Source organism: Cherax quadricarinatus, chromosome 58 (genome assembly GCF_038502225.1).
Source record: "Cherax quadricarinatus isolate ZL_2023a chromosome 58, ASM3850222v1, whole genome shotgun sequence".
Lineage (NCBI taxonomy): Eukaryota > Metazoa > Arthropoda > Malacostraca > Decapoda > Parastacidae > Cherax > Cherax quadricarinatus.
In genome coordinates, this window is record NC_091349.1 from 6,265,853 (window position 1) to 6,292,129 (window position 26,277).

The 26,277-nt window shown below is 49.6% G+C and overlaps 1 protein-coding gene across 17 annotated transcripts in view; it reads right to left on the reverse strand.

Annotated features, from left to right (window-relative positions):
- Positions 1-26,277, reverse strand: part of sif (still life) — a 1,051,963-nt gene that overhangs the window by 804,113 nt on the left and 221,573 nt on the right. For all 17 annotated transcript variants that reach the window (XM_070097567.1, XM_070097564.1, XM_070097583.1 and 14 more), the window contains exon 4: positions 15,239-15,357. In XM_070097567.1, coding sequence (XP_069953668.1) covers positions 15,239-15,357 — 119 coding nt within the window. The remainder of the gene's footprint in view (positions 1-15,238; positions 15,358-26,277) is intronic.

Here is a 26,277-nt window from a genome sequence, read left to right on the forward strand (position 1 = left end):
GAACCTCATGTAGACAGAACCACAGGTGAACCTCATGTAGACAGAACCACAGATGAACCTCATGTAGACAGAACCACAGGTGAACCTCATGTAGACAGAACCACAGATGAACCTCATGTAGACAGAACCACAGGTGAACCTCATGTAGACAGAACCACAGATGAACCTCATGTAGACAGAACCACAAGTGAACCTCATGTAGAGAGAACCACAGATGAACCTCATGTAGACAGAACCACAGATGAACCTCATGTAGACAGAACCACAAGTGAACCGCATGTAGAGAGAACCACAGATGAACCTCATGTAGACAGAACCACAGATGAACCTCATGTAGACAGAACCACAAATGAACCTCATGTAGAGAGAACCACAGATGAACCTCATGTAGACAGAACCACAGATGAATCTCATGTAGACAGAACCACAGATGAACCTCGTATAGACAGAACCACAGATGAACCTCATGTAGACAGAACCACAGATGAACCTCATGTAGACAGAACCACAGATGAACCTCGTATAGACAGAACCACAGATGAACCTCGTATAGACAGAACCTCAGATGAACCTCATGTAGAGAGAACCACAGATGAACCTCGTATAGACAGAACCACAGATGAACCTCATGTAGACAGAACCACAGATGAACCTCGTATAGACAGAACCACAGATGAACCTCATGTAGACAGAACCACAGATGAACCTCGTATAGACAGAACCACAGATGAACCTCATGAAGACAGAACCACAGATGAACCTCGTATAGACAGAACCACAGATGAACCTCATGTAGACAGAACTACAGATGAACCTCGTATAGACAGAACCACAGATGAACCTCATGTAGACAGAACCACAGATGAACCTCGTGTAGACAGAACCACAGATGAACCTCGTGTAGACAGAACCACAGATGAACCTCGTGTAGACAACCACAGATGAACCTCGTGTAGACAGAACCACAGAGGTGAACCATGTGTAGAGAGAACCACAGATGAACCTCATGTAGACAGAAGCACAGATGAACCTCGTGTAGACAGAACCACAGATGAACCTCATGTAGACAGAACCACAGATGAACCTCGTGTAGACAGAACCACAGGTGAACCTCATGTAGACAGAACCACAGGTGAACCTCATGTAGACAGAACCACAGGTGAACCTCATGTAGACAGAACCACAGATGAACCTCATGTAGACAGAACCACAGATGAACCTCATGTAGACAGAACCACAGATGAACCTCATGTAGACAGAACCACAGATGAACCTCATGTAGACAGAACCACAGATGAACCTCATGTAGACAGAACCACAGATGAACCTCATGTAGACAGAACCACAGATGAACCTCATGTAGACAGAACCACAGATGAACCTCATGTAGACAGAACCACAGGTGAACCTCATGTAGACAGAACCACAGATGAACCTCATGTAGACAGAACCACAGGTGAACCTCATGTAGACAGAACCACAGATGAACCTCATGTAGACAGAACCACAGGTGAACCTCATGTAGACAGAACCACAGATGAACCTCATGTAGACAGAACCACAAGTGAACCTCATGTAGAGAGAACCACAGATGAACCTCATGTAGACAGAACCACAGATGAACCTCATGTAGACAGAACCACAAGTGAACCGCATGTAGAGAGAACCACAGATGAACCTCATGTAGACAGAACCACAGATGAACCTCATGTAGACAGAACCACAAATGAACCTCATGTAGACAGAACCACAGATGAACCTCATGTAGACAGAACCACAGATGAATCTCATGTAGACAGAACCACAGATGAACCTCGTATAGACAGAACCACAGATGAACCTCATGTAGACAGAACCACAGATGAACCTCATGTAGACAGAACCACAGATGAACCTCGTATAGACAGAACCACAGATGAACCTCGTATAGACAGAACCTCAGATGAACCTCATGTAGAGAGAACCACAGATGAACCTCGTATAGACAGAACCACAGATGAACCTCATGTAGACAGAACCACAGATGAACCTCGTATAGACAGAACCACAGATGAACCTCATGTAGACAGAACCACAGATGAACCTCGTATAGACAGAACCACAGATGAACCTCATGAAGACAGAACCACAGATGAACCTCGTATAGACAGAACCACAGATGAACCTCATGTAGACAGAACTACAGATGAACCTCGTATAGACAGAACCACAGATGAACCTCATGTAGACAGAACCACAGATGAACCTCGTGTAGACAGAACCACAGATGAACCTCGTGTAGACAGAACCACAGATGAACCTCGTGTAGACAACCACAGATGAACCTCGTGTAGACAGAACCACAGAGGTGAACCATGTGTAGAGAGAACCACAGATGAACCTCATGTAGACAGAAGCACAGATGAACCTCGTGTAGACAGAACCACAGATGAACCTCATGTAGACAGAACCACAGATGAACCTCGTGTAGACAGAACCACAGGTGAACCTCATGTAGACAGAACCACAGGTGAACCTCATGTAGACAGAACCACAGGTGAACCTCATGTAGACAGAACCACAGATGAACCTCATGTAGACAGAACCACAGATGAACCTCATGTAGACAGAACCACAGATGAACCTCATGTAGACAGAACCACAGATGAACCTCATGTAGACAGAACCACAGATGAACCTCATGTAGACAGAACCACAGATGAACCTCATGTAGACAGAACCACAGATGAACCTCATGTAGACAGAACCACAGATGAACCTCATGTAGACAGAACCACAGATGAACCTCATGTAGACAGAACCACAGATGAACCTCATGTAGACAGAACCACAGGTGAACCTCATGTAGACAGAACCACAGATGAACCTCATGTAGACAGAACCACAGGTGAACCTCATGTAGACAGAACCACAGATGAACCTCATGTAGACAGAACCACAAGTGAACCTCATGTAGAGAGAACCACAGATGAACCTCATGTAGACAGAACCACAGATGAACCTCATGTAGACAGAACCACAAGTGAACCGCATGTAGAGAGAACCACAGATGAACCTCATGTAGACAGAACCACAGATGAACCTCATGTAGACAGAACCACAAATGAACCTCATGTAGACAGAACCACAGATGAACCTCATGTAGACAGAACCACAGATGAATCTCATGTAGACAGAACCACAGATGAACCTCGTATAGACAGAACCACAGATGAACCTCATGTAGACAGAACCACAGATGAACCTCATGTAGACAGAACCACAGATGAACCTCGTATAGACAGAACCACAGATGAACCTCGTATAGACAGAACCTCAGATGAACCTCATGTAGAGAGAACCACAGATGAACCTCGTATAGACAGAACCACAGATGAACCTCATGTAGACAGAACCACAGATGAACCTCGTATAGACAGAACCACAGATGAACCTCATGTAGACAGAACCACAGATGAACCTCGTATAGACAGAACCACAGATGAACCTCATGAAGACAGAACCACAGATGAACCTCGTATAGACAGAACCACAGATGAACCTCATGTAGACAGAACTACAGATGAACCTCGTATAGACAGAACCACAGATGAACCTCATGTAGACAGAACCACAGATGAACCTCGTGTAGACAGAACCACAGATGAACCTCGTGTAGACAGAACCACAGATGAACCTCGTGTAGACAACCACAGATGAACCTCGTGTAGACAGAACCACAGAGGTGAACCATGTGTAGAGAGAACCACAGATGAACCTCATGTAGACAGAAGCACAGATGAACCTCGTGTAGACAGAACCACAGATGAACCTCATGTAGACAGAACCACAGATGAACCTCGTGTAGACAGAACCACAGGTGAACCTCATGTAGACAGAACCACAGGTGAACCTCATGTAGACAGAACCACAGGTGAACCTCATGTAGACAGAACCACAGATGAACCTCATGTAGACAGAACCACAGATGAACCTCATGTAGACAGAACCACAGATGAACCTCATGTAGACAGAACCACAGATGAACCTCATGTAGACAGAACCACAGATGAACCTCATGTAGACAGAACCACAGATGAACCTCATGTAGACAGAACCACAGATGAACCTCATGTAGACAGAACCACAGATGAACCTCATGTAGACAGAACCACAGATGAACCTCATGTAGACAGAACCACAGGTGAACCTCATGTAGACAGAACCACAGATGAACCTCATGTAGACAGAACCACAGGTGAACCTCATGTAGACAGAACCACAGATGAACCTCATGTAGACAGAACCACAGGTGAACCTCATGTAGACAGAACCACAGATGAACCTCATGTAGACAGAACCACAAGTGAACCTCATGTAGAGAGAACCACAGATGAACCTCATGTAGACAGAACCACAGATGAACCTCATGTAGACAGAACCACAAGTGAACCGCATGTAGAGAGAACCACAGATGAACCTCATGTAGACAGAACCACAGATGAACCTCATGTAGACAGAACCACAAATGAACCTCATGTAGACAGAACCACAGATGAACCTCATGTAGACAGAACCACAGATGAATCTCATGTAGACAGAACCACAGATGAACCTCGTATAGACAGAACCACAGATGAACCTCATGTAGACAGAACCACAGATGAACCTCATGTAGACAGAACCACAGATGAACCTCGTATAGACAGAACCACAGATGAACCTCGTATAGACAGAACCTCAGATGAACCTCATGTAGAGAGAACCACAGATGAACCTCGTATAGACAGAACCACAGATGAACCTCATGTAGACAGAACCACAGATGAACCTCGTATAGACAGAACCACAGATGAACCTCATGTAGACAGAACCACAGATGAACCTCGTATAGACAGAACCACAGATGAACCTCATGAAGACAGAACCACAGATGAACCTCGTATAGACAGAACCACAGATGAACCTCATGTAGACAGAACTACAGATGAACCTCGTATAGACAGAACCACAGATGAACCTCATGTAGACAGAACCACAGATGAACCTCGTGTAGACAGAACCACAGATGAACCTCGTGTAGACAGAACCACAGATGAACCTCGTGTAGACAACCACAGATGAACCTCGTGTAGACAGAACCACAGAGGTGAACCATGTGTAGAGAGAACCACAGATGAACCTCATGTAGACAGAAGCACAGATGAACCTCGTGTAGACAGAACCACAGATGAACCTCATGTAGACAGAACCACAGATGAACCTCGTGTAGACAGAACCACAGGTGAACCTCATGTAGACAGAACCACAGGTGAACCTCATGTAGACAGAACCACAGGTGAACCTCATGTAGACAGAACCACAGATGAACCTCATGTAGACAGAACCACAGATGAACCTCATGTAGACAGAACCACAGGTGAACCTCATGTAGACAGAACCACAGATGAACCTCATGTAGACAGAACCACAGGTGAACCTCATGTAGACAGAACCACGGATGAACCTCATGTAGACAGAACCACAGGTGAACCTCATGTAGACAGAACCACAGATGAACCTCATGTAGACAGAACCACAGATGAACCTCATGTAGACAGAACCACAGGTGAACCTCATGTAGACAGAACCACAGGTGAACCTCATGTAGACAGAACCACAGGTGAACCTCATGTAGACAGAACCACAGGTGAACCTCATGTAGACAAAACCAAAGGTGAACATGTAAACAGAACCACAGGTGAACATGTAGACAGAACCACAGGTGAACATGTAGACAGAACCACAGATGAACCTCATGTAGACAGAACCACAGATGAACCTCATGTAGACAGAATCACAGATGAATCTCATGTAGACAGAACCACAGATGAACCTCATGTATACAGAACCACAGATTAACCTCGTGTAGACAGAACCACAGATGAACCTCATGTAGACAGAACCACAGATGAACCTCATGTAGACAGAACCACAGATGAACCTCATGTAGACTGAACCACAGATGAACTTCATGTAGACAAAACCACAGATGAACCTCATGTAGACAGAACCACAGATGAACCTCATGTAGACAGATCCACAGATGAACCTCATGTAGACAGAACCACAGATGAACCTCATGTAGACAGAACCACAGATGAACCTATGTAGACAGAACCACAGATGAACCTCATGTAGACAGAACCACAGATGAATCTCACGTAGACAGAACCACAGATGAACCTCGTATAGACAGAACCACAGATGAACCTCATGTAGACAGAACCACAGATGAACCTCATGTAGACAGAACCACAGATGAACCTCGTATAGACAGAACCACAGATGAACCTCGTATAGACAGAACCACAGATGAACCTCATGTACACAGAACCACAGATGAACCTCATGTACACAGAACCACAGATGAACCTCGTATAGACAGAACCACAGATGAACCTCATGTAGACAGAACCACAGATGAACCTCGTATAGACAGAACCACAGATGAACCTCATGTGGACAGAACCACAGATGAACCTCGTATAGACAGAACCACAGATGAACCTCATGAAGACAGAACCACAGATGAACCTCGTATAGACAGAACCACAGATGAACCTCATGTAGACAGAACCACAGATGAACCTCGTATAGACAGAACCACAGATGAACCTCATGTCGACAGAACCAAAGATGAGCCTCGTGTAGACAGAACCACAAATGAACCTCGTGTAGACAGAACCACAGATGAACCTCGTGTAGACACAACCACAGATGAACCTCGTGTAGACAGAACCACAGAGGTGAACCATGTGTAGACAGAACTACAGAAGATGTAGACCATGACCACCTGTCGACAATTATAAACACAACTGCAGTAAAGAACTTCGTCATGGCAACGTTCCGACCAAATTAAGTTTGTATAAAGCCTCTGGCTTCAAGCCAAGCCTCTGACTTCCTCAAGTCAATCTTCTGGCTTCCTCAAGCCAAACCTCTGGCTTCCACAAGCCAAGCCTCTGGCTTCCTCAAGCCAAGCCTATGGCTTCCTCAAGCCAAGCCTCTGGCTTCCTCAAGCAAAGCCTCAGGCTTCCTTAAGCCAAGCCTCTGGCTTCCTCAAGCCAAGCCTCTGGCTTCCTCAAGCCAAGCCTCTGGCTTCCTCAAGCCAAGCCTCTGGTTTCCTCAAGCCAAGCCTCTCACTTCCTCAAGCCAAGCCTCTGGCTTCCTCAAGCCAAGCCTATGGCTTCCTCAAGCCAAGCCTCTGGCTTCCTCAAGCCAAGCCTCTGGCTTCCTTAAGCCAAGCCTCTGGCTTCCTCAAGCCAAGCCTCTGGCTTCCTCAAGCCAAGCCTCTGGCTTCCTCAAGCCAAGCCTATCACTTCCTCAAGCCAAGCTTCTGGCTTCCTCAAGCCAAGCCTCTGGCTTCCTCAAGCCAAACCTCTGGCTTCCTCAAGCCAAGCCTCTGGCTTCCTCAAGCCAAGTCTCTGGCTTCCTCAAGCCAAGCCTCTGGCTTCCGCAAGCCAAGCCTATGGCTTCCTCAAGCCGAGCCCCTGACTTCCTCAAGCCAAGCCTATGGCTTCTTCAAGCCAAGCCCCTGGCTTCCTCAAGCCAAGCCTCTGGCTTCAACAAGCCAAGCCTCTGACTTCACAAGCCAAGCCTCTGACTTCACAAGCCAAGCTTATGGCTTCCTCAAGCCAAGCCTCTGGCTTCCTCAAGCCAAGCCTCTGGCTTCCACAAGCCAAGCCTCTGACTTCACAAGCCAAGCCTATGGCTTCCTCAAGCCAAGCCTCTGACTTCCTCAAGCCAACCCTATGGCTTCCTCAAGCCAAGCCTCTGGCTTCCTCAAGCCAAGCCTCTGGCTTCCTCAAGCCAAGCCTATGGCTTCCTCAAGCCAAGCCTCTGGCTTCCTCGAGCCAAGCCTATGGCTTCCACAAGCCAAGCCTCTGGCTTCCACAAGCCAAGCCTCTGGCTTCCATAAGCCAAGCCTCTGGTTTCCAGAAGCCAAGCCTCTGGCTTCCTCAAGCCAAGATTATGGCTTCCTCAAGCAAAGCCTCTGGCTTCCTCAAGCCAAGCCTCTGGCTTCCTCAAGCCAAGCCTCTGGCTTCCACAAGCCAAGCCTCTGGCTTCCTCAAGCCAAGCCTCTGGCTTCCTCAAGCCAAGCCTCTGGCTTCCTCAAGCCAAGCCTTTGGCTTCCACAAGCCAAGTCTCTGGCTTCCACAAGCCAAGCCTATGGCTTCCTCAAGCCAAACCTCTGGCTTCCTCAAGCAAAGCCTCTGGATTCCATAAGCCAAGCCTCTGGCTTCCACAAGCCAAGCCTCTGGCTTCTTCAAGCCAAGCCTCTGGATTTCTCAAGCCAAGCCTCTGGTTTCCATAAGCCAAGCCTCTGGCTTACAGAAGCCAAGCCTCTGGCTTCCTCAAGCCAAGCCTCTGGCTTCCTCAAGCAAAGCCTATGGCTTCCTCAAGCCAGGCCTATGGCTTCCTCAAGCCAAGCCTCTGGCCTCCTCAAGCCAAGCCTCTGGCTTCCATAAGCCATGCCTCTGGCTTCCAGAAGCCAAACCTCTGGCTTCCTCAAGCCAAGCCTATGGCTTCGTCAAGCCAAGCATCTGGCTTCCTCAAGCGAAGCCTCTGGCTTCCTCAAGCAAAGCCTATGGCTTCCTCAAGCCAAGCCTATGGCTTCCTCAAGCCAAGCCTCTGGCTTCCTCAAGCCAAGCCTATGGCTTCCACAAGCCAAGCCTCTGGCTTCCACAAGCCAAGCCTCTGGCTTCCACAAGCCAAGCCTCTGGCTTACTTAAGCCAAGCCTCTGGTTTCCTCAAGCCAAGCCTCTGGCTTCCTCAAGCCAAGCCTCTGGCTTCCTCAAGCCAAGCCATTGACTTTTTCAAGCCAAGCCTATGGCTTCCTCAAGCCAAGCCTCTGCCTTCCTCAAGCCAAGCCTCTGGCTTCCACAAGCCAAGCCTCTGGCTTCCTCAAGCCAAGCCTCTGGCTTCCTCAAGCCAAGCCTCTGGCTTCCTCAAGCCAAGCCTCTGGCTTCCACAAGCCAAGCCTCTGGCTTCCACAAGCCAAGCCTCTGGCTTCCTCAAGCCAAGCCTCTGGCTTCCTCAAGCCAATCCTCTGGCTTCCTCAAGCCAAGCCTCTGGCTTCCTCAAGCAAAGCCTCTAGCTTCCTCAAGTCAAGCCTCTGGCTTCCACAAGCCAAGCCTCTGGCTTCCACAAGCCAAGCCTCTGGCTTCCTCAAGCCAAGCCTCTGGCTTCCACAAGCCAAGCCTCTGACTTCCACAAGCCAAATCTCTAGTCTCTGGTTTCCAAAAGCCAAGCCTCTGGCTTCCAGAAGCCAAGCCTCTGGCTTCCTCAAGCCAAGCCTATGTCTTCCTCAAGCCAAGCCTCTGGCTTCCAAAAGCCAAGCCTCTGGCTTCCTCAAGCCAAACCTCTGGCTTCCACAAGCCAAGCCTCTGGCTTCCACAAGCCAAGCCTCTGGCTTCCTCAAGCCAAACCTCTGGCTTCCTCAAGCCAAGCCTCTGGCTTCCTCAAGCCAAGTCTCTGGCTTCCTCAAGCCAAGCCCCTGGCTTCCACAAGCCAAGCCTCTGGCTTCCTCAAGCCGAGCCCCTGACTTCCTCAAGCCAAGCCTCTGGCTTCCTCAAGCCAAGCCCCTGACTTCCTCAAGCCAAGCCTCTGGCTTCCTCTAGCCAAGCCTCTGGCTTCCTCAAGCCAAGCCCCTGACTTCCTCAAGCCAAGCCTTTGGCTTCCTCAAGCCAAGCCTCTGGCTTCCTCAAGCCAATCCTCTGGCTTCCTCAAGCCAAGCCTCTGGCTTCCTCAAGCAAAGCCTCTGGTTTCCTCAAGTCAAGCCTCTGGCTTCCACAAGCCAAGCCTCTGGCTTCCACAAGGCAAGCCTCTGGCTTCCACCAGCCAAGTCTATAGTCTCTGGCTTCCACAAGCCAAGCCTCTGGCTTCCAGAAGCCAAGCCTCTGGCTTCCTCAAGCCAAGCCTATGTCTTCCTCAAGCCAAGCCTCTGGCTTCCACAAGGCAAGCCTCTGGCTTCCACCAGCCAAGTCTATAGTCTCTGGCTTCCACAAGCCAAGCCTCTGGCTTCCAGAAGCCAAGCCTCTGGCTTCCTTAAGCCAAGCCCCTGACTTCCTCAAGCCAAGCCTTTGGCTTCCTCAAGCCAAGCCTCTGGCTTCCTCAAGCCAATCCTCTGGCTTCCTCAAGCCAAGCCTCTGGCTTCCTCAAGCAAAGCCTCTGGTTTCCTCAAGTCAAGCCTCTGGCTTCCACAAGCCAAGCCTTTGGCTTCCTCAAGCCAAGCCTCTGGCTTCCACAAGGCAAGCCTCTGGCTTCCACCAGCCAAGTCTATAGTCTCTGGCTTCCACAAGCCAAGCCTCTGGCTTCCAGAAGCCAAGCCTCTGGCTTCCTCAAGCCAAGCCTCTGGCTTCCACAAGCCAAGCCTTTGGCTTCCTCAAGCCAAGCCTCTGGCTTCCACAAGGCAAGCCTCTGGCTTCCACCAGCCAAGTCTATAGTCTCTGGCTTCAACAAGCCAAGCCTCTGGCTTCCTCAAGCCGAGCCTCTGGCTCCCTCAAGCCAAGCCTCTGGCTTCCTCAAGCCAAGCCCCTGACTTCCTCAAGCCAAGCCCCTGACTTCCTCAAGCAAAGCCTCTGGCTTCCTCAAGCCAAACCTCTGACTTCCTCAAGCAAAGCCTCTGACTTCCTCAAGCCAAGCCTCTGACTTCCTCAAGCCGAGCCCCTGGCTTCCTCAAGCCAAGCCTCTGGCTTCCTCAAGCCAAGCCTCTGGCTTCCTCAAGCCAAGCCCCTGACTTCCTCAAGCCAAGCCCCTGACTTCCTCAAGCAAAGCATCTGACTTCCTCAAGCAAAGCCTCTGACTTCCTTAAGCCAAGCCTCTGACTTCCTCAAGCCAAGCCTCTGGCTTCCTCAAGCCAAGCCTCTGGCTTCCTCAAGCCAACCCTTTGACTTCCTCAAGCCAAGCATCTGACTTCCTCAAGCCAAGCCCCTGGCTTCCTCAAGCCAAGCATCTGACTTCAAGCCAAGGCCCTGGCTTCCTCAAGCCAAGCCCCTGACTTCCTCAAGTCGAGCCCCTGGCTTCCTCAAGCCAAGCCCCTGGCTTCCTCAACCCAAGCCCCTGGCTTCCTCAACCCAAGCCCCTGGCTTCCTCAACCCAAGCCCCTGGCTTCCTCAACCCAAGCCCCTGGCTTCCTCAACCCAAGCCCCTGGCTTCCTCAACCCAAGCCCCTGGCTTCCTCAACCCAAGCCCCTGGCTTCCTCAAGCCAAGCCCCTGGCTTCCACAAGCCTATATATTGTTCTTGCTATTAAAGACACATGTTTATATCTAAATCGTCACTAAGTCACTGTAGTATTTGCAACTGCACGCTGCTGTCTTCATCAATCATAATCTCACACACTACATACATTCATCTGCTCAGATACCTGCAATAATAATCATAATAATTATTATTATTATCACTAATTATTATTATTGATGTGGAAGCGCTAAACCAGTAGAGATTACACAGAGAATGGAAAAATAGGAGGCAACCATGTCTGATCCGAATAAAGCGAGGACACCTCCAATTCCTGGGATCAAGATCCCCTCACCAGCATCAAGTCCTCCTCCCCCCCAAACATCCTAACATTGTCAATAATACATGAAAAAATCCTAAAAAAAAAAAATTACGCACGTATTGCGTGTACGTCCTCACTAATTAACAAATATCAATTCTTTTATTGTTTCTGTTTTGTGATTATTGTTTATAATCCAGAAGATGGCACGATACACTTCAGAAAAAATATCACTTGGATTGAGAATCATCACATCGCAATGTTCTGTGGCGAGTTGAAAGTTTTTATGTTAGTATTATTAATACAGGTTATGTTCCGGTCCGCTTCACCGCTTATTATCACTATCTATGTTCGTTTCGTTTTGTGGTAGACAATTTTAAATGGAACGATTGAAAATGGATATATATATATGAGGAGAGAGAGAGAAGACACAACTCTTCACACTAGTGTCCGCCGCACTACTGAGGTCTTCCCTCCACACAGAAAACGGACCTCACCTTCACTCATAGAAAACGGGCATCTAACTAAATATTCCATTGAAAAAAATCATAATAAAGGAGGTAAAAAGTGACTTTGTTATATATTTTTTTCTTTTGGTTTCTCGAATTAAAAATAAATCAAATTTTTCCTTGCGGTTTCAGGAAATTTTAATTTTTTTTATATATTTTCCTTTATAAACATTTATTTTGATTAAAAAAAATCCTAATTTTATAAATTTTATTAATTTATTTTTAATGTGAAATTGGAAACAAAAAATAAATTAATGAAAAAATATAACTTCCAAGAGAATAAAATTTAAAAATAAATATTCCTAAAATAGAAGAAATACATTTCAGTTTATTCATAAATTCCAATTATATTCTAAGATCTAGATATTCCTCAATTTCTGTCTTATTTAACTACTAAACAAAACATTTAAACTTACTAAAATGCTTCGCTCTGTAATTAATATATAATATATGACTTTAAATAAAATATAACTCAACTAATATAATAGTTACACCTTCAAACAGTATAAATAAACGCAAAAATTAAATGATATACACGAGTTAGACCTATAAACAATACATAAGTTAAACAATATACATGAGTTACCCCTACAAATAACACGAGTTAAATAATATACATTAGTTACACCTATAAACAGCACATGAGTAAAATAATATACATTAGTTACACCTACAAACATGTTAAATAATATACAAGTTACACCTACAAAAACACATAAGTTAAATAATATACATAAGTTACACCTAGAAACAACACATAATTTAAATAATATACACGAGTTACACCTAGAAACAACACATAATTTAAATAATATACACGAGTTACACCTAGAAACAACACATAATTTAAATAATATACACGAGTTACACCTAGAAACAACGCATAATTTAAATAATATACACAAGTTACACCTATAAACAACAAATAAGTCAAAAATTATACACAAGTTATCACTAGAAATAACAAATAAAGTTAATATACAAAAGTTACACCTAGAAAAAGAAATAATATACAAGACTGACACCTACAAACAGCAATAATATACACGAGTTACACCTTTAAACAAGAAAACGCCCCAAAAACTCTGTGGGATTTGCTCTTCACACCTTCCAGCATTTACCAACACACACACACACACACACACACACACACACACACACACACACACACACACACACACACACACACACACACACACACACACACTATTCTTCAAGCCCAGCAAAAAAACCTTTATTCTGTATAGAATAAAGCAACATGGGGACTGGGTCCTGCCCTCACCGGCTTAGTCTCTTGTGTCAGCAAGGTCTTAACCACAAGAATGGAAAACTGTGTGGGGAGAAGGGTACACTTCGCGAATTATTAAAGATTGTTTTTAGCATGTTAAACTTACTGAGTCTCAGCTCTCACTGGAATATTAATTAATGCTGGTGTATGTGGCGTTGGATACCCGCGCGCAAACATACACACAGCGAAAAGCCGGGGCCAGGAGCTATGACTCGACCCCTGCAACTACAACTAGGAGAGATACCCACACAGACACACACACACACACACACACACACACTACAAAATACTGTGTGGAATAGACAAGGTGGACAGAGACAGGATGTTCCAGAGATGGGACACAGAAACAAGGGGTCACAGTTGGAAGTTGAAAACTCAGATGAGTCAAAGGGATGTTAGGAAGTATTTCTTTAGTCACAGAGTTGTCAGGAAGTGGAATAGCCTGGCAAGTGACGCAGTGGAGGCAGGAACCATTCATAGCTTTAAGATGAGGTATGATAAAACTCATGGAGCAGGGAAAGAGAGGACCCAGTAGCTCTCAGTGAAGAGGCGGGGCCAGAAGCTGAGTCTCGACCCCTGCAACCACAATTAGGTGAGTACAATTAGATGAGTACACACACACACACACACACACACACACACACACACACACACACACACACACACACACACACAAAGGCTTGTGCGTCAGACGTGATTATTAAATCCTGGACATGCTCAGCTGACCAACTAGTGAGGGGAGAGAGAGAGAGACAATGAGAATGAGAGACAGAGAGAATGAGAATGAGAATGAGAGAGAGAGAGAGAGAGAGAGAGAGAGAGAGAGAGAGAGAGAGAGAGAGAGAGAGAGAGAGAGAGAGAGAGAGAGAGAGAGAGAGAGAGAGAGAGAGAAAGAAATGAGAATGAGAGAGAGAGAGAGAGAAATGAGAATGAGAGAGAGAGAGAGAGAGTATGCTTCACTTCCTTGGACTGCCTGCCCTCCGTCTCATCTACGACTTCTTGACAGAATAGAGAACAGAGCAAGACGACTCATCTCTGGCCTGGACTCAGCCTGGACAGATTTATTGTGTCAGCAGGGTGGTCTTACTGTTATGTACAAGGCCAATACATGTATTGTCGAAGTACCACACTTGGCTCCACTCCGAGGACAGCGAGAAGTGAGCTTCTACACCACAAGACGGGCAGCCAGCAGCAGCTTAACTCTAACTGTGACCTTCTCCAGAACATCACTTCATCTGAGATCATTTATCCCCAGGATGGCTGAAGTCTGGAACATGTTCGTACAGCATAATGACATCAACGAAACAAATGGAGTCAAAGATGGCTCCAACTTCATCCTGTTCCCTACTTGTATGTCTCATAACAATAAAAATGCTTTCAAATGAGCTGATGTAGGTAACAGCTGTTAGCTTGTCAATAAAGTTAGGAATCCTTAACCTAACCTTGTAAAACTCCGTGTAAAAAATATAATTCCCCAAATAAGTTCCCACACACCAAAATAAGTCCCCCACCCACCCAATAAGTCTCACACATCCAGATAAGTCCCCACACACCACAAAATAAGTCCCATACACACCAAATAAGTCCTCACACACCCAAATAAGTCCCCACACACATACCAAATAAGTCCCAGATACACTAAATAAGTCCCCACACACATACCAAATAAGTCCCAGATACACCAAATAAGTCCCCACACACATACCAAATAAGTCCCAGATACACCAAATAAGTCCCCACACACATACCAAATAAGTCCCAGATACACCAAATAAGTCCCCACACACCCAAACAAGTCCCCACACACATACCAAATAAGTCCCATACACACCAAATAAGTCCCCACACACCCAAACAAGTCCCCACACACATACCAAATAAGTCCCAGACACACCAAAGTTCTCCCACACACATGGGTACTCACGCAACATTCTCGGAACTGCTTTGCGTCTATAGGAGAGGTGAAGTTGAGTCCCCAGGTATCGCTGGTGGCCGGGTCCTTCCAGTAGACAAAACATTCTGACGCTTGTCCGATCCTGGTACCTGCCAGGTGAAGGTGACAACCTTGTTAGTACCTGCCAGTATCTGATTATGTTTAAAAAAGAGGGTGATTAGTACCTGCAAGGAAGAGTACCTGGTACCTGGGAGTACCTGACAGGTAGAATATGGAAGGTTAATAAGTACCTGGTACCTGAGAGCACCTGGGATTACCTGACAGGTAGAATATGGGAGGTTAACTAGTCCCTAGTACCTAGGAGTACCTGGTTTCTGGGAATATCTGACAGGTAGAATATGGGAGGTTAACTAGTACCTGGTACCTGGGAGTACCTGGCACCTGAAAGCACCTGGGATTATCTGACAGGTAGAAGATAAGCTAATTAGTATCTAGTACATGGCAGTACCTGACAGATAAAATACGGATAGTTAATTAATCAACGATACCTGGGAGTACCTGGTACCTGAAAGCACCTGTCAGGCAGAAAATGGGAGGTTAACTAGTCCCTGGTACCTGGGAGTGCCTGGTACCTGGAAGCACCTGCCTGGCAGAACATACGAAATTAAATAGTCCCAGTTACCTGGGAGTACCTAACAGGCAGCATATGGAAGGCTAATTAGTACCTGGCACCCGGGAGTACCTGGTACCTGGAAGCACCTGTCTAGTAGAATATAAGAAGTTAATTAGTCCCCATTACCTGGGAGTACCTGCCAGGTAAAATATACGAAGTTAATTAGTCCCTGGTACCTGGGAGAACCTGCCAGGTAGTACCTGGGAATACCACACGCCAGTGTACTTATCAGGTCGTCAGAGAGACGAGTTTCGGTCTTCTTGCAGTACCTGTCTAGTGCCTGTCAGGTCGGGCTGAAGACAGCTACCCAGAATATGGGTACTGACCAGTGCCCAAATACGTAGAACCGTGTGGGTATACAGCTCTTTTCCCAGGATAGGACCAGTTAGGACCAGGAAAATATTTATGTCTGGTAAATGTGACAAGGTTGCCAGGTAGGTTAGACCCAAAAGTGAAGCTCTTAAAAGGTGTTCACTGGAAAAGGAAGCCTCAGTCTGAGAGACGAAGAGGAGGCTTCAGCCTGAGGAAGAGGAGGCTTCAACCTGAGGAAGAAGAGGCTTCAGCCTGAGGAAGAGGAGGCTTCAGCCTGAGGAAGAAGAAGCTTCAATCTGAGGAAGAGGAGGCTTCAGACTGGGCAAGAGGAGGCTTCAGCTTGAGAAAGAGGAGGCTTCAGTCTGAGGAAGAGCAGGCTTCAGCCTGAGAAAGACGACGCTTCAGTCTGAGGAAGAGGAGGCTTCAGCCTAAAGAGGAGGCTTCAGCCTGAAGAGGAGGAGGCTTCAGCCTGAGGAAGAGGAGGTTTCACCCTAAGGAAGAGGAAGCTTCACCCTAAGGAAGAGGAGGCTTCAGCATGAGGAAGAGGAGGCTTCATCCTAAGGAAGAGGAGGCTTCAGCCTGAGAAAGATGAGGCTTCAGTCTGAGGAAGAGGAGGCTTCAGCCTGAAGACGAGGAGGCTTCAGCATGAGGAAGAGGAGGCTTCAGTCTGAGGAAGAGGAGGCTTCAGCCTAAGGAAGAGGAGGCTTCAGCCTAAGAAAGAGGAGGCTTCAGCCTGAGAAAGAAGAGGCTTCAGTCTGAGGAAGAGGAGGCTTCAGCCTGAGGACGAGGAGGCTTCAGCATGAAAAAGAGGAGGCTTCAGCCTGAGAAAGAGGAGGCTTCAGTCTGAGAAAGACGAGGCTTCAGTCTGAGGAAGAGGAGGCTTCAGCCTGAGAAAGAGGAGGCTTCAGTCTGAGGAAGAGGAGGTTTCAGCCTGAGGACGAGGAGGCTTCAGCATGAGGAAGAGGAGGCTTCAGCATGAGGAAGAGGAGGCTTCACCCTAAGGAAGAGGAGGCTTCAGCCTGAGAAAGAAGAGGCTTCAGTCTGAGAAAGAGGAGGCTTCAGCCTGAGGACGAGGAGGCTTCAGCATGAGGACGAGGAGGCTTCAGCATGAGGAAGAGGAGGCTTCAATCTGAGGAAGAGGAGGCTTCAGCCTAAGGAAGAGGAGGCTTCAGTCTGAGGAAGAGGAGGCTTCAGCCTGAGGAAGAGGAGGCTTCAGCCTAAGGAAGAGGAGGCTTCAGTCTGAGGAAGAGGAGGCTTCAGCCTGAGGAAGAGGAGGCTTCAGCCTGAGGAAAAGGAGGCTTCAGCTTGAGGAAGAGGAGGATTAAGCCTGAGGAAGAGGAGGCTTCAGCTTGAGAAAGAGGAGGCTTCAGCCTGAGGACGAGGAGGCTTCAGCATGAAAAAGAGGAGGCTTCAGCCTGAGAAAGAGGAGGCTTCAGTCTGAGAAAGACGAGGCTTCAGTCTGAGGAAGAGGAGGCTTCAGCCTGAGAAAGAGGAGGCTTCAGTCTGAGGAAGAGGAGGTTTCAGCCTGAGGACGAGGAGGCTTCAGCATGAGGAAGAGGAGGCTTCAGCATGAGGAAGAGGAGGCTTCACCCTAAGGAAGAGGAGGCTTCAGCCTGAGAAAGAAGAGGCTTCAGTCTGAGAAAGAGGAGGCTTCAGCCTGAGGACGAGGAGGCTTCAGCATGAGGACGAGGAGGCTTCAGCATGAGGAAGAGGAGGCTTCAATCTGAGGAAGAGGAGGCTTCAGCCTAAGGAAGAGGAGGCTTCAGTCTGAGGAAGAGGAGGCTTCAGCCTGAGGAAGAGGAGGCTTCAGCCTAAGGAAGAGGAGGCTTCAGTCTGAGGAAGAGGAGGCTTCAGCCTGAGGAAGAGGAGGCTTCAGCCTGAGGAAAAGGAGGCTTCAGCTTGAGGAAGAGGAGGATTAAGCCTGAGGAAGAGGAGGCTTCAGCTTGAGAAAGAGGAGGCTTCAGCCTGAGGAAGAGGAGGCTTCAGCCTAAGGAAGACGAGGCTTCATCCTAAGGAAGAGGAGGCTTCAGCCTGAGAAAGAGGAGGCTTCAGTCTGAGGAAGAGGAGGCTTCAATCTGAGGAAGAGGAGGCTTCAGCCTAAGGAAGAGGAGGCTTCAGCCTGAGGAAGAGGAGGCTTCAGCCTGAGGAAGAGGAGGCTTCAGCCTGAGGAAAAGGAGGCTTCAGCTTGAGGAAGAGGAGGCTTCATCCTGAGGAAGAGGAGAATTAAGCCTGAGGAAGAGGAGGCTTCAGCTTGAGGAAGAGGAGACTTCAGCCTGAGGAAGAGGAGGCTTCAGCCTAAGGAAGACGAGGCTTCATCCTAAGGAAGAGGAGGCTTCAGCCTGAGAAAGAGGAGGCTTCAGTCTGAGGAAGAGGAGGCTTCAGCATGAGGAAGAGGAGGCTTCAGTCTGAGGAAGAGGAGGCTTCAGCCTAAGGAAGAGGAGGCTTCAGCCTGAGGAAGAAGAGTCAGCCTGAGGAAGAGGAGGCTTCAGCCTGAGGAAGAGGAGGCTTCAGCCTAAGGAAAGAGGCTTCAGTTTGAGGAAGAGGAGGCTTCAGCCTGAGGAAAGAGGCTTCAGTTTGAGGAAGAGGAGGCTTCAGCCTGAGGAAGAGGAAGCCTTAGCCTGCAGTATTAATGATCCTACGTACAGTGACTGAACCCTACGTACAGTGTATGAACCCTACGTACAGTGACTGAACCCTACGTACAGTGATTGAACCCTACGTACAGTGACTGAACCCTACGTACAGACTGAACCCTACGTACAGTGACTGAACCCTACGTACAGTGGATGAACCCTACGTACAGTGATTGAACCCTACGTACAGTGGATGAACCCTACGTACAGTGACTGAACACTACGTACAGTGGATGAACCCTACGTACAGTGGATGAACCCTACGTACAGTGGATGAACCCTACGTACAGTGACTGAACCCTACGTACAGTGGATGAACCCTACGTACAGTGGATGAACCCTACATACAGTGACTGAACCATACGTACAGTGGATGCACCCTACGTACAGTGGATGAACCCTACATACAGTGACTGAACCCTACGTACAGTGACTGAACCCTACGTACAGTGACTGAACCCTACATACAGTGGATGAACCATACGTACAGTGACTGAACCCTACGTACAGTTACTGAACCCTACGTACAATGGATGAATCCTACGTATAGTGACTGAACCCTACGTACAGTGACTGAACCCTACGTACAGTGGATGAACCCTACGTACAGTGACTGAACCCTACGTACAGTGGATGCACCCTATGTACAGTGGATGAACCCTTCAGTGACTGAACCCTACGTACAGTGGATGAACCCTACATACAGTGAGTGAACCCTACGTACAGTGACTGAACCCTACGTACAGTGACTGAACCCTACGTACAGTGACAACCCTCAATCTCAGCAACAAACCAGTGTGGTTAATAAAGACACAATAACGAAGAATTTGACAGAGACGTTTCGCCAGTTAGTAGACTTGGTCAGTCACTACACGGGAGCTTACAAGTGGTGGCCGAGGTCACTGTGTGAGAGATGGTAACACTGCAGGAGGTCAACCTCTCCTTCCCATGACTTACATTTTTATGTAAGATGGGTCATACTACAAGTTTGGCAACACTGACAGCTCCTTGATTCTCATGGCTTATATTTTGTATTGGTAGTAACGCGGCTTCCAGGCATCTACCACGTTTTCTGTCGCCTTCTATTAGCACTAGCTGGACGTTACTGTAAAAAGTCCTTTTAACAGACAACAGTTAGGTCTGGTCATGAGGTCAGTGCCATCAGAGATTCAATAGTTATTCTTCTTGGCACTTCATGTATTCCTAATATTGCTCTTTGGTGCCACAGTTAATATCCTTTAAAGAGATCGGAGTGATCAAAATATCCAAAATCATTCGATAAACGTGTTCATAAGTGGGCGGCGTTCAGGTGTGTGTGAGTGGGCGGCGTTCAGGTGTGTGTGAGTGGGCGGCGTTCAGGTGTGTGTGAGTGGGCGGCGTTCAGGTGTGTGTGAGTGGGCGGCGTTCAGGTGTGTGTGAGTGGGCGGCGTTCAGGTGTGAGTGGGCGGCGTTCAGGTGTGTGTGAGTGGGCGGCGTTCAGGTGTGTGTGAGTGTGCGGCGTTCAGGTGTGTGTGAGTGGGCGGCGTTCAGGTGTGTGAGTGGGCGGCGTTCAGGTGTGTGTGAGTGGGCGGCGTTCAGGTGTGTGTGAGTGGGCGGCGTTCAGGTGTGTGTGAGTGGGCGGCGTTCAGGTGTGTGTGAGTGGGCGGCGTTCAGGTGTGTGTGAGTGGGCGGCGTTCAGGTGTGTGTGAGTGGGCGGCGTTCTGGTGAGTGTGGCATCACACCACACCTGCAGATTTACCATTAACATTACCATTGCTAGAATTACCGACTATATGTAAAGTAAAAGGACACAAGTGCAGCTAATGTGACATTTTATTGTGGCGACGTTTCGCTCTCCAGGAGCTTTATCAAGCTGTTACGGCTTGATAAAGCTCCTGGAGAGCGAAACGTTGCCACAATAAAATGTCACATTAGTTGCACTTGTGTCCTTTTACTTTACATTAATATTACCACCATGGCCACAAGGCTCACTATGGCCACAAGGCTCACCATGGTCACAAGGCTCACCATGGCCACAAGGCTCACCATGGCCACAAGGCTCACCATGGTCACAAGGCTCACCATGGTCACAAGGCTCACCATGGTCACAAGGCTCACCATGGTCACAAGGCTCACCACGGCCACAAGGCTCACCACGGCCACAAGGCTCACCACGGTCACAAGGCTCACCATGGCCACAAGGCTCACCATGGCCACAAGGCTCACCATGGTCACAAGGCTCACCATGGCCACAAGGCTCACCATGGCCACAAGGCTCACCATGGCCACAAGGCTCACCACGGTCACAAGGCTCACCATGGCCACAAGGCTCACCATGGCCACAAGGCTCACCATGGCCACAAGGCTCACCACGGCCACAAGGCTCACCACGGCCACAAGGCTCACCATGACCACAAGGCTCACCATGGTCACAAGGCTCACCATGGTCACAAGGCTCACCATGGTCACAAGGCTCACCATGGTCACAAGGCTCACCATGGCGACAAGGCTCACCATGGTCACAAGGCTCACCATGGTCACAAGGCTCACCATGGTCACAAGGCTCACCATAGTCACAGGGCTCACCATGGTCACAAGGCTCACCATGGTCACAAGGCTCACCATGGTCACAAGGCTCACCATGGACACAAGGCTCACCATGGCCACAAGGCTCACCATGGTCACAAGGCTCACCATGGTCACAAGGCTCACCACGGCCACAAGGCTCACTATGGCCACAAGGCTCACCATGGCCACAAGGCTCACCATGGTCACAAGGCTCACCATGGTCACAAGGCTCACCATGGTCACAAGGCTCACCATGGTCACAAGGCTCACCATGGTCACAAGGCTCACCATGGTCACAAGGCTCACCATGGCCACAAGGCTCACCATGGTCACAAGGCTCACCATGGTCACAAGGCTCACCATGGTCACAAGGCTCACCATGGTCACAAGGCTCACCATGGTCACAAGGCTCACCATGGACACAAGGCTCACCATGGCCACAAGGCTCACCATGGTCACAAGGCTCACCATGGTCACAAGGCTCACCACGGCCACAAGGCTCACTATGGCCACAAGGCTCACCATGGCCACAAGGCTCACCATGGCCACAAGGCTCACCATAGCCACAAGGCTCACCATGGCCACAAGGCTCACCATGGCCACAAGGCTCACCATGGCCACAAGGCTCACCACGGCCACAAGGCTCACTATGGCCACAAGGCTCACTATGGCCACAAGGCTCACCATGGCCACAAGGCTCACCATGGCCACAAGGCTCACTATGGCCACAAGGCTCACCATGGCCACAAGGCTCACCATGGCCACAAGGCTCACCATGGCCACAAGGCTCACTATGGCCACAAGGCTCACTATGGCCACAAGGCTCACCATGGCCACAAGGCTCACCATGGCCACAAGGCTCACCATGGCCACAAGGCTCACCATGGCCACAAGGCTCACCATGGCCACAAGACTCACCATGGCCACAAGGCTCATCACGGCCACAAGGCTCACCATGGCCACAAGACTCACCACGGCCACAAGGCTCACCATGGCCACAAGGCTCACCATGGCCACAAGGCTCACCACGGCCACAAGGCTCACCATGGCCACAAGGCTCATCACGGCCACAAGGCTCATCACGGCCACAAGGCTCACCATGGCCACAAGACTCACCACGGCCACAAGGCTCACCATGGCCACAAGGCTCACCACGGCCACAAGGCTCACCATGGCCACAAGGGTCACCATGGCCGCAAGGCTCACCACGGCCACAAGGCTCACCATGGCCACAAGGCTCACCACGGCCACAAGGCTCACCACGGTCACTAGTCTCACCATGGCCACAAGGCTCACCACGGCCACAAGGCTCACCACGGTCACTAGGCTCACCATGGCCACAAGACTCACCACGGCCACAAGGCTCACCACGGCCACAAGACTCACCACGGTCACTAGGCTCACCACGGCCACAAGGCTCACCATGGCCACAAGGCTCACCACGGCCACAAGGCTCACCATGGTCACAAGGCTCACAACGGCCACAAGGCTCACCATAACCACAAGGCTCACCACGGCCAAAAGGCTCACCATGGTCACAAGGCTCACCACGGCCACAAGGCTCACCACGGCCACAAGGCTCACCATGGCCACAAGGCTCACCACGGTCACTAGGCTCACCATGGCCACAAGGCTCACCACGGCCACAAGGCTCACCATGGCCACAAGGCTCACCACGGCCACAAGGCTCACCATGGCCACAAGGCTCATCACGGCCACAAGGCTCACCATGGCCACAAGACTCACCATGGTCACAAGGCTCACCATGGCCACAAGGCTCACCATGGCCACAAGGCTCACCACGGCCACAAGGCTCACCATGGCCACAAGGCTCATCACGGCCACAAGGCTCACCATGGCCACAAGACTCACCACGGCCACAAGGCTCACCATGGCCACAAGGCTCACCACGGCCACAAGGCTCACCATGGCCACAAGGGTCACCATGGCCACGAGGCTCACCACGGCCACAAGGCTCACCATGGCCACAAGGCTCACCATGGCCACAAGGCTCACCACGGCCACAAGGCTCACCACGGTCACTAGTCTCACCATGGCCACAAGGCTCACCACGGCCACAAGGCTCACCACGGTCACTAGGCTCACCATGGCCACAAGACTCACCACGGCCACAAGGCTCACCACGGCCACAAGACTCACCACGGTCACTAGGCTCACCACGGCCACAAGGCTCACCATGGCCACAAGGCTCACCATGGCCACAAGGCTCACCACGGCCACAAGGCTCACCATGGCCACAAGGCTCACCACGGCCACAAGGCTCACCATGGCCACAAGGCTCACCACGGCCAAAAGGCTCACCATGGCCACAAGGCTCACCACGGCCACAAGGCTCACCATGGCCACAAGGCTCACCACGGTCACTAGGCTCACCATGGCCACAAGGCTCACCACGGCCACAAGGCTCACCATGGCCACAAGGCTCACCACGGCCACAGGGCTCACCATGGCCACAAGGCTCACCATTGCCACAAGGTTCACCACGGCCACAAGGCTCACCATAGCCACAAGGCTCACCACGGCCACAAGCCTCACCATGGCCACAAGGCTCACCACGGCCAAAAGGCTCACCATGGCCACAAAGCTCACCACGGCCACAAGGCTCACCATGGCCACAAGGCTCACCACGGCCACAAGGCTCACCATGGCCACAAGGCTCACCATGGCCACAAGGCTCACCACGGCCACAAGGCTCACCATGGCCACAAGGCTCACCACGGCCTCAAGGCTCACCACAGCCACAAGGCTCACCACGGTCACTAGGCTCACCATGGCCACAAGACTCACCACGGTCACTAGGCTCACCATGGCCACAAGACTCACCACGGTCACTAGGCTCACCATGGCTACAAGGCTAAACACGGCCACAAGACTCACCACGGTCACTAGGCTCACCATGGCCACAATGCTCACCATGGCCACAAGGCTCACCATGGTCACAAGGCTCACCACGGTCACAAGGCTCACCATGGTCACAAGGCTCACCATGGTCACAAGGCTCACCATGGTCACAATGCTCACCACAGCCACAAGGCTCACCATGGCCACAAGGCTCACCATGGTCACAAGGCTCACCATGGTCACAAGGCTCACCACAGCCACAAGGCTCACCATGGCCACAAGGCTCACCATGGTCACAAGGCTCACCACGGCCACAAGGCTCACCATGGCCACAAGGCTCACCATGGCCACAATGCTTACCATGGTTACAAGGCTCACCACGGCCACAAGGCTCACCATGGCCACAAGGCTCACCATGGTCACAAGGCTCACCACGGCCACAAGACTCACCATGGTCACAAGGCTCACCACGGCCACAAGACTCACCACGGTCACTAGGCTCACCATGGCCACAAGGCTCACCATGGCCACAAGGCTCACCATGGCCACAAGGCTCACCATTTTCACAAGACTCACCATGGCCACAAGACTCACCACAGCCACAAGACTCACCATGGCCACAAGGCTCACCATGGCCACAAGGCTCACCATGGCCACAAGGCTCACTACGGCCACAAGACTCACCACGGCCATAAGGCTCAACACGGTCACAAGGCTGACCATGGTCACAAGGCTTCACTATGTGGACGATGTTCTCCTCACCGCTCGTGGACTACCTCAAGACAAGTTCTGACAGTATGGAACCATCCATTCAGGTCATTCCTAGAATATGCAGCTGATGTCGGTCTCCCTCTCCTCGAGGTACTTCTCCTTCAACAAGACTGCCACCTCAAATTCACAGTATACGGAAAACATACCAACAAAAATGACGTGCTACCACTCTCACCATCACTGAACCAAGCAAGGTACTCTCACTGCTATGTTTCTACGAGTGAGTTGCACTCACTGCTATGTTTCTACATGTGATGTGCACTCACTGCTATTTTTCTACCTGTGATGTGCACTCACTGCTATGCTTCTACAAGTGAGGTGCACTCACTGCTATGTTTCTACAAGTGAGGTGCACTCACTGCTGTTTCAACAAGTGATGTGCACTCACTGCTATGCTTCTACAAGTGAAGTGCACTCATTGTTATGTTTCTACATGCCTACAACATCTGCACCTCCGAATATCTGTAACAACAGTGTAGGATTCTTCAAGACATCTTCCTAGTACAACAGTTTCCTGCAAACATGGTCAGGCACTGCAGGGATCGTGCATACAAAACCTTCACATCAAGGAGACCTGAGAACAACACTGACTCATACTTCCTACAGGCCACAGTGCAGGATACATTACATCTGCCCTCACCCAGAGCAACAGAGGTGTTACCACTGTTATATCCAGCACCATTAAAATCATGACCAGGCAAAAAGACCACTGCCAGGACCACAACAGCACAGGTGTGTGTACATCATTCCAGGCGGTCCTTATGACCCGAAATGCCTGGGAGACCTCTGGTTACAAACTGATCACGTTGAAGGAACACTGCTGTGCCTGCCGGACTCAAACCTTCAACAACACCTTCCTGATACTCAGGGATGACACTGCCTACCTTGAAAGTACGTTCAGCTGGACATAAAAGAAGGGAAGAAAACACAAGGCAGATGCCTGGAAGCTGCATTACTTAAGGAGCTGTCACTATAGCCAAACTTGTAGTACGACTCATACCTACCTGGAGTTTATCTGGAGGGTATTCCGGGGATCAACGTCCCGGCGACCCAGTCCATGACCAGGCCTCATCCTACATAAAAAAAGAAAAAACAAGTCATGGGAAGGAGAGGCTGACCTGTAGCGTGACCATCTTTCGCAGTTCACCTCACACAGTGACCTCTCGCCCGGGCGCTCGCCTGACTACGCTTATATCAATTTGCTTGTATATTCCCATGCAGTGACTGACCAAGTCTAGCCATGGGCGAAACGTCTTTTTCACCACTTGTCA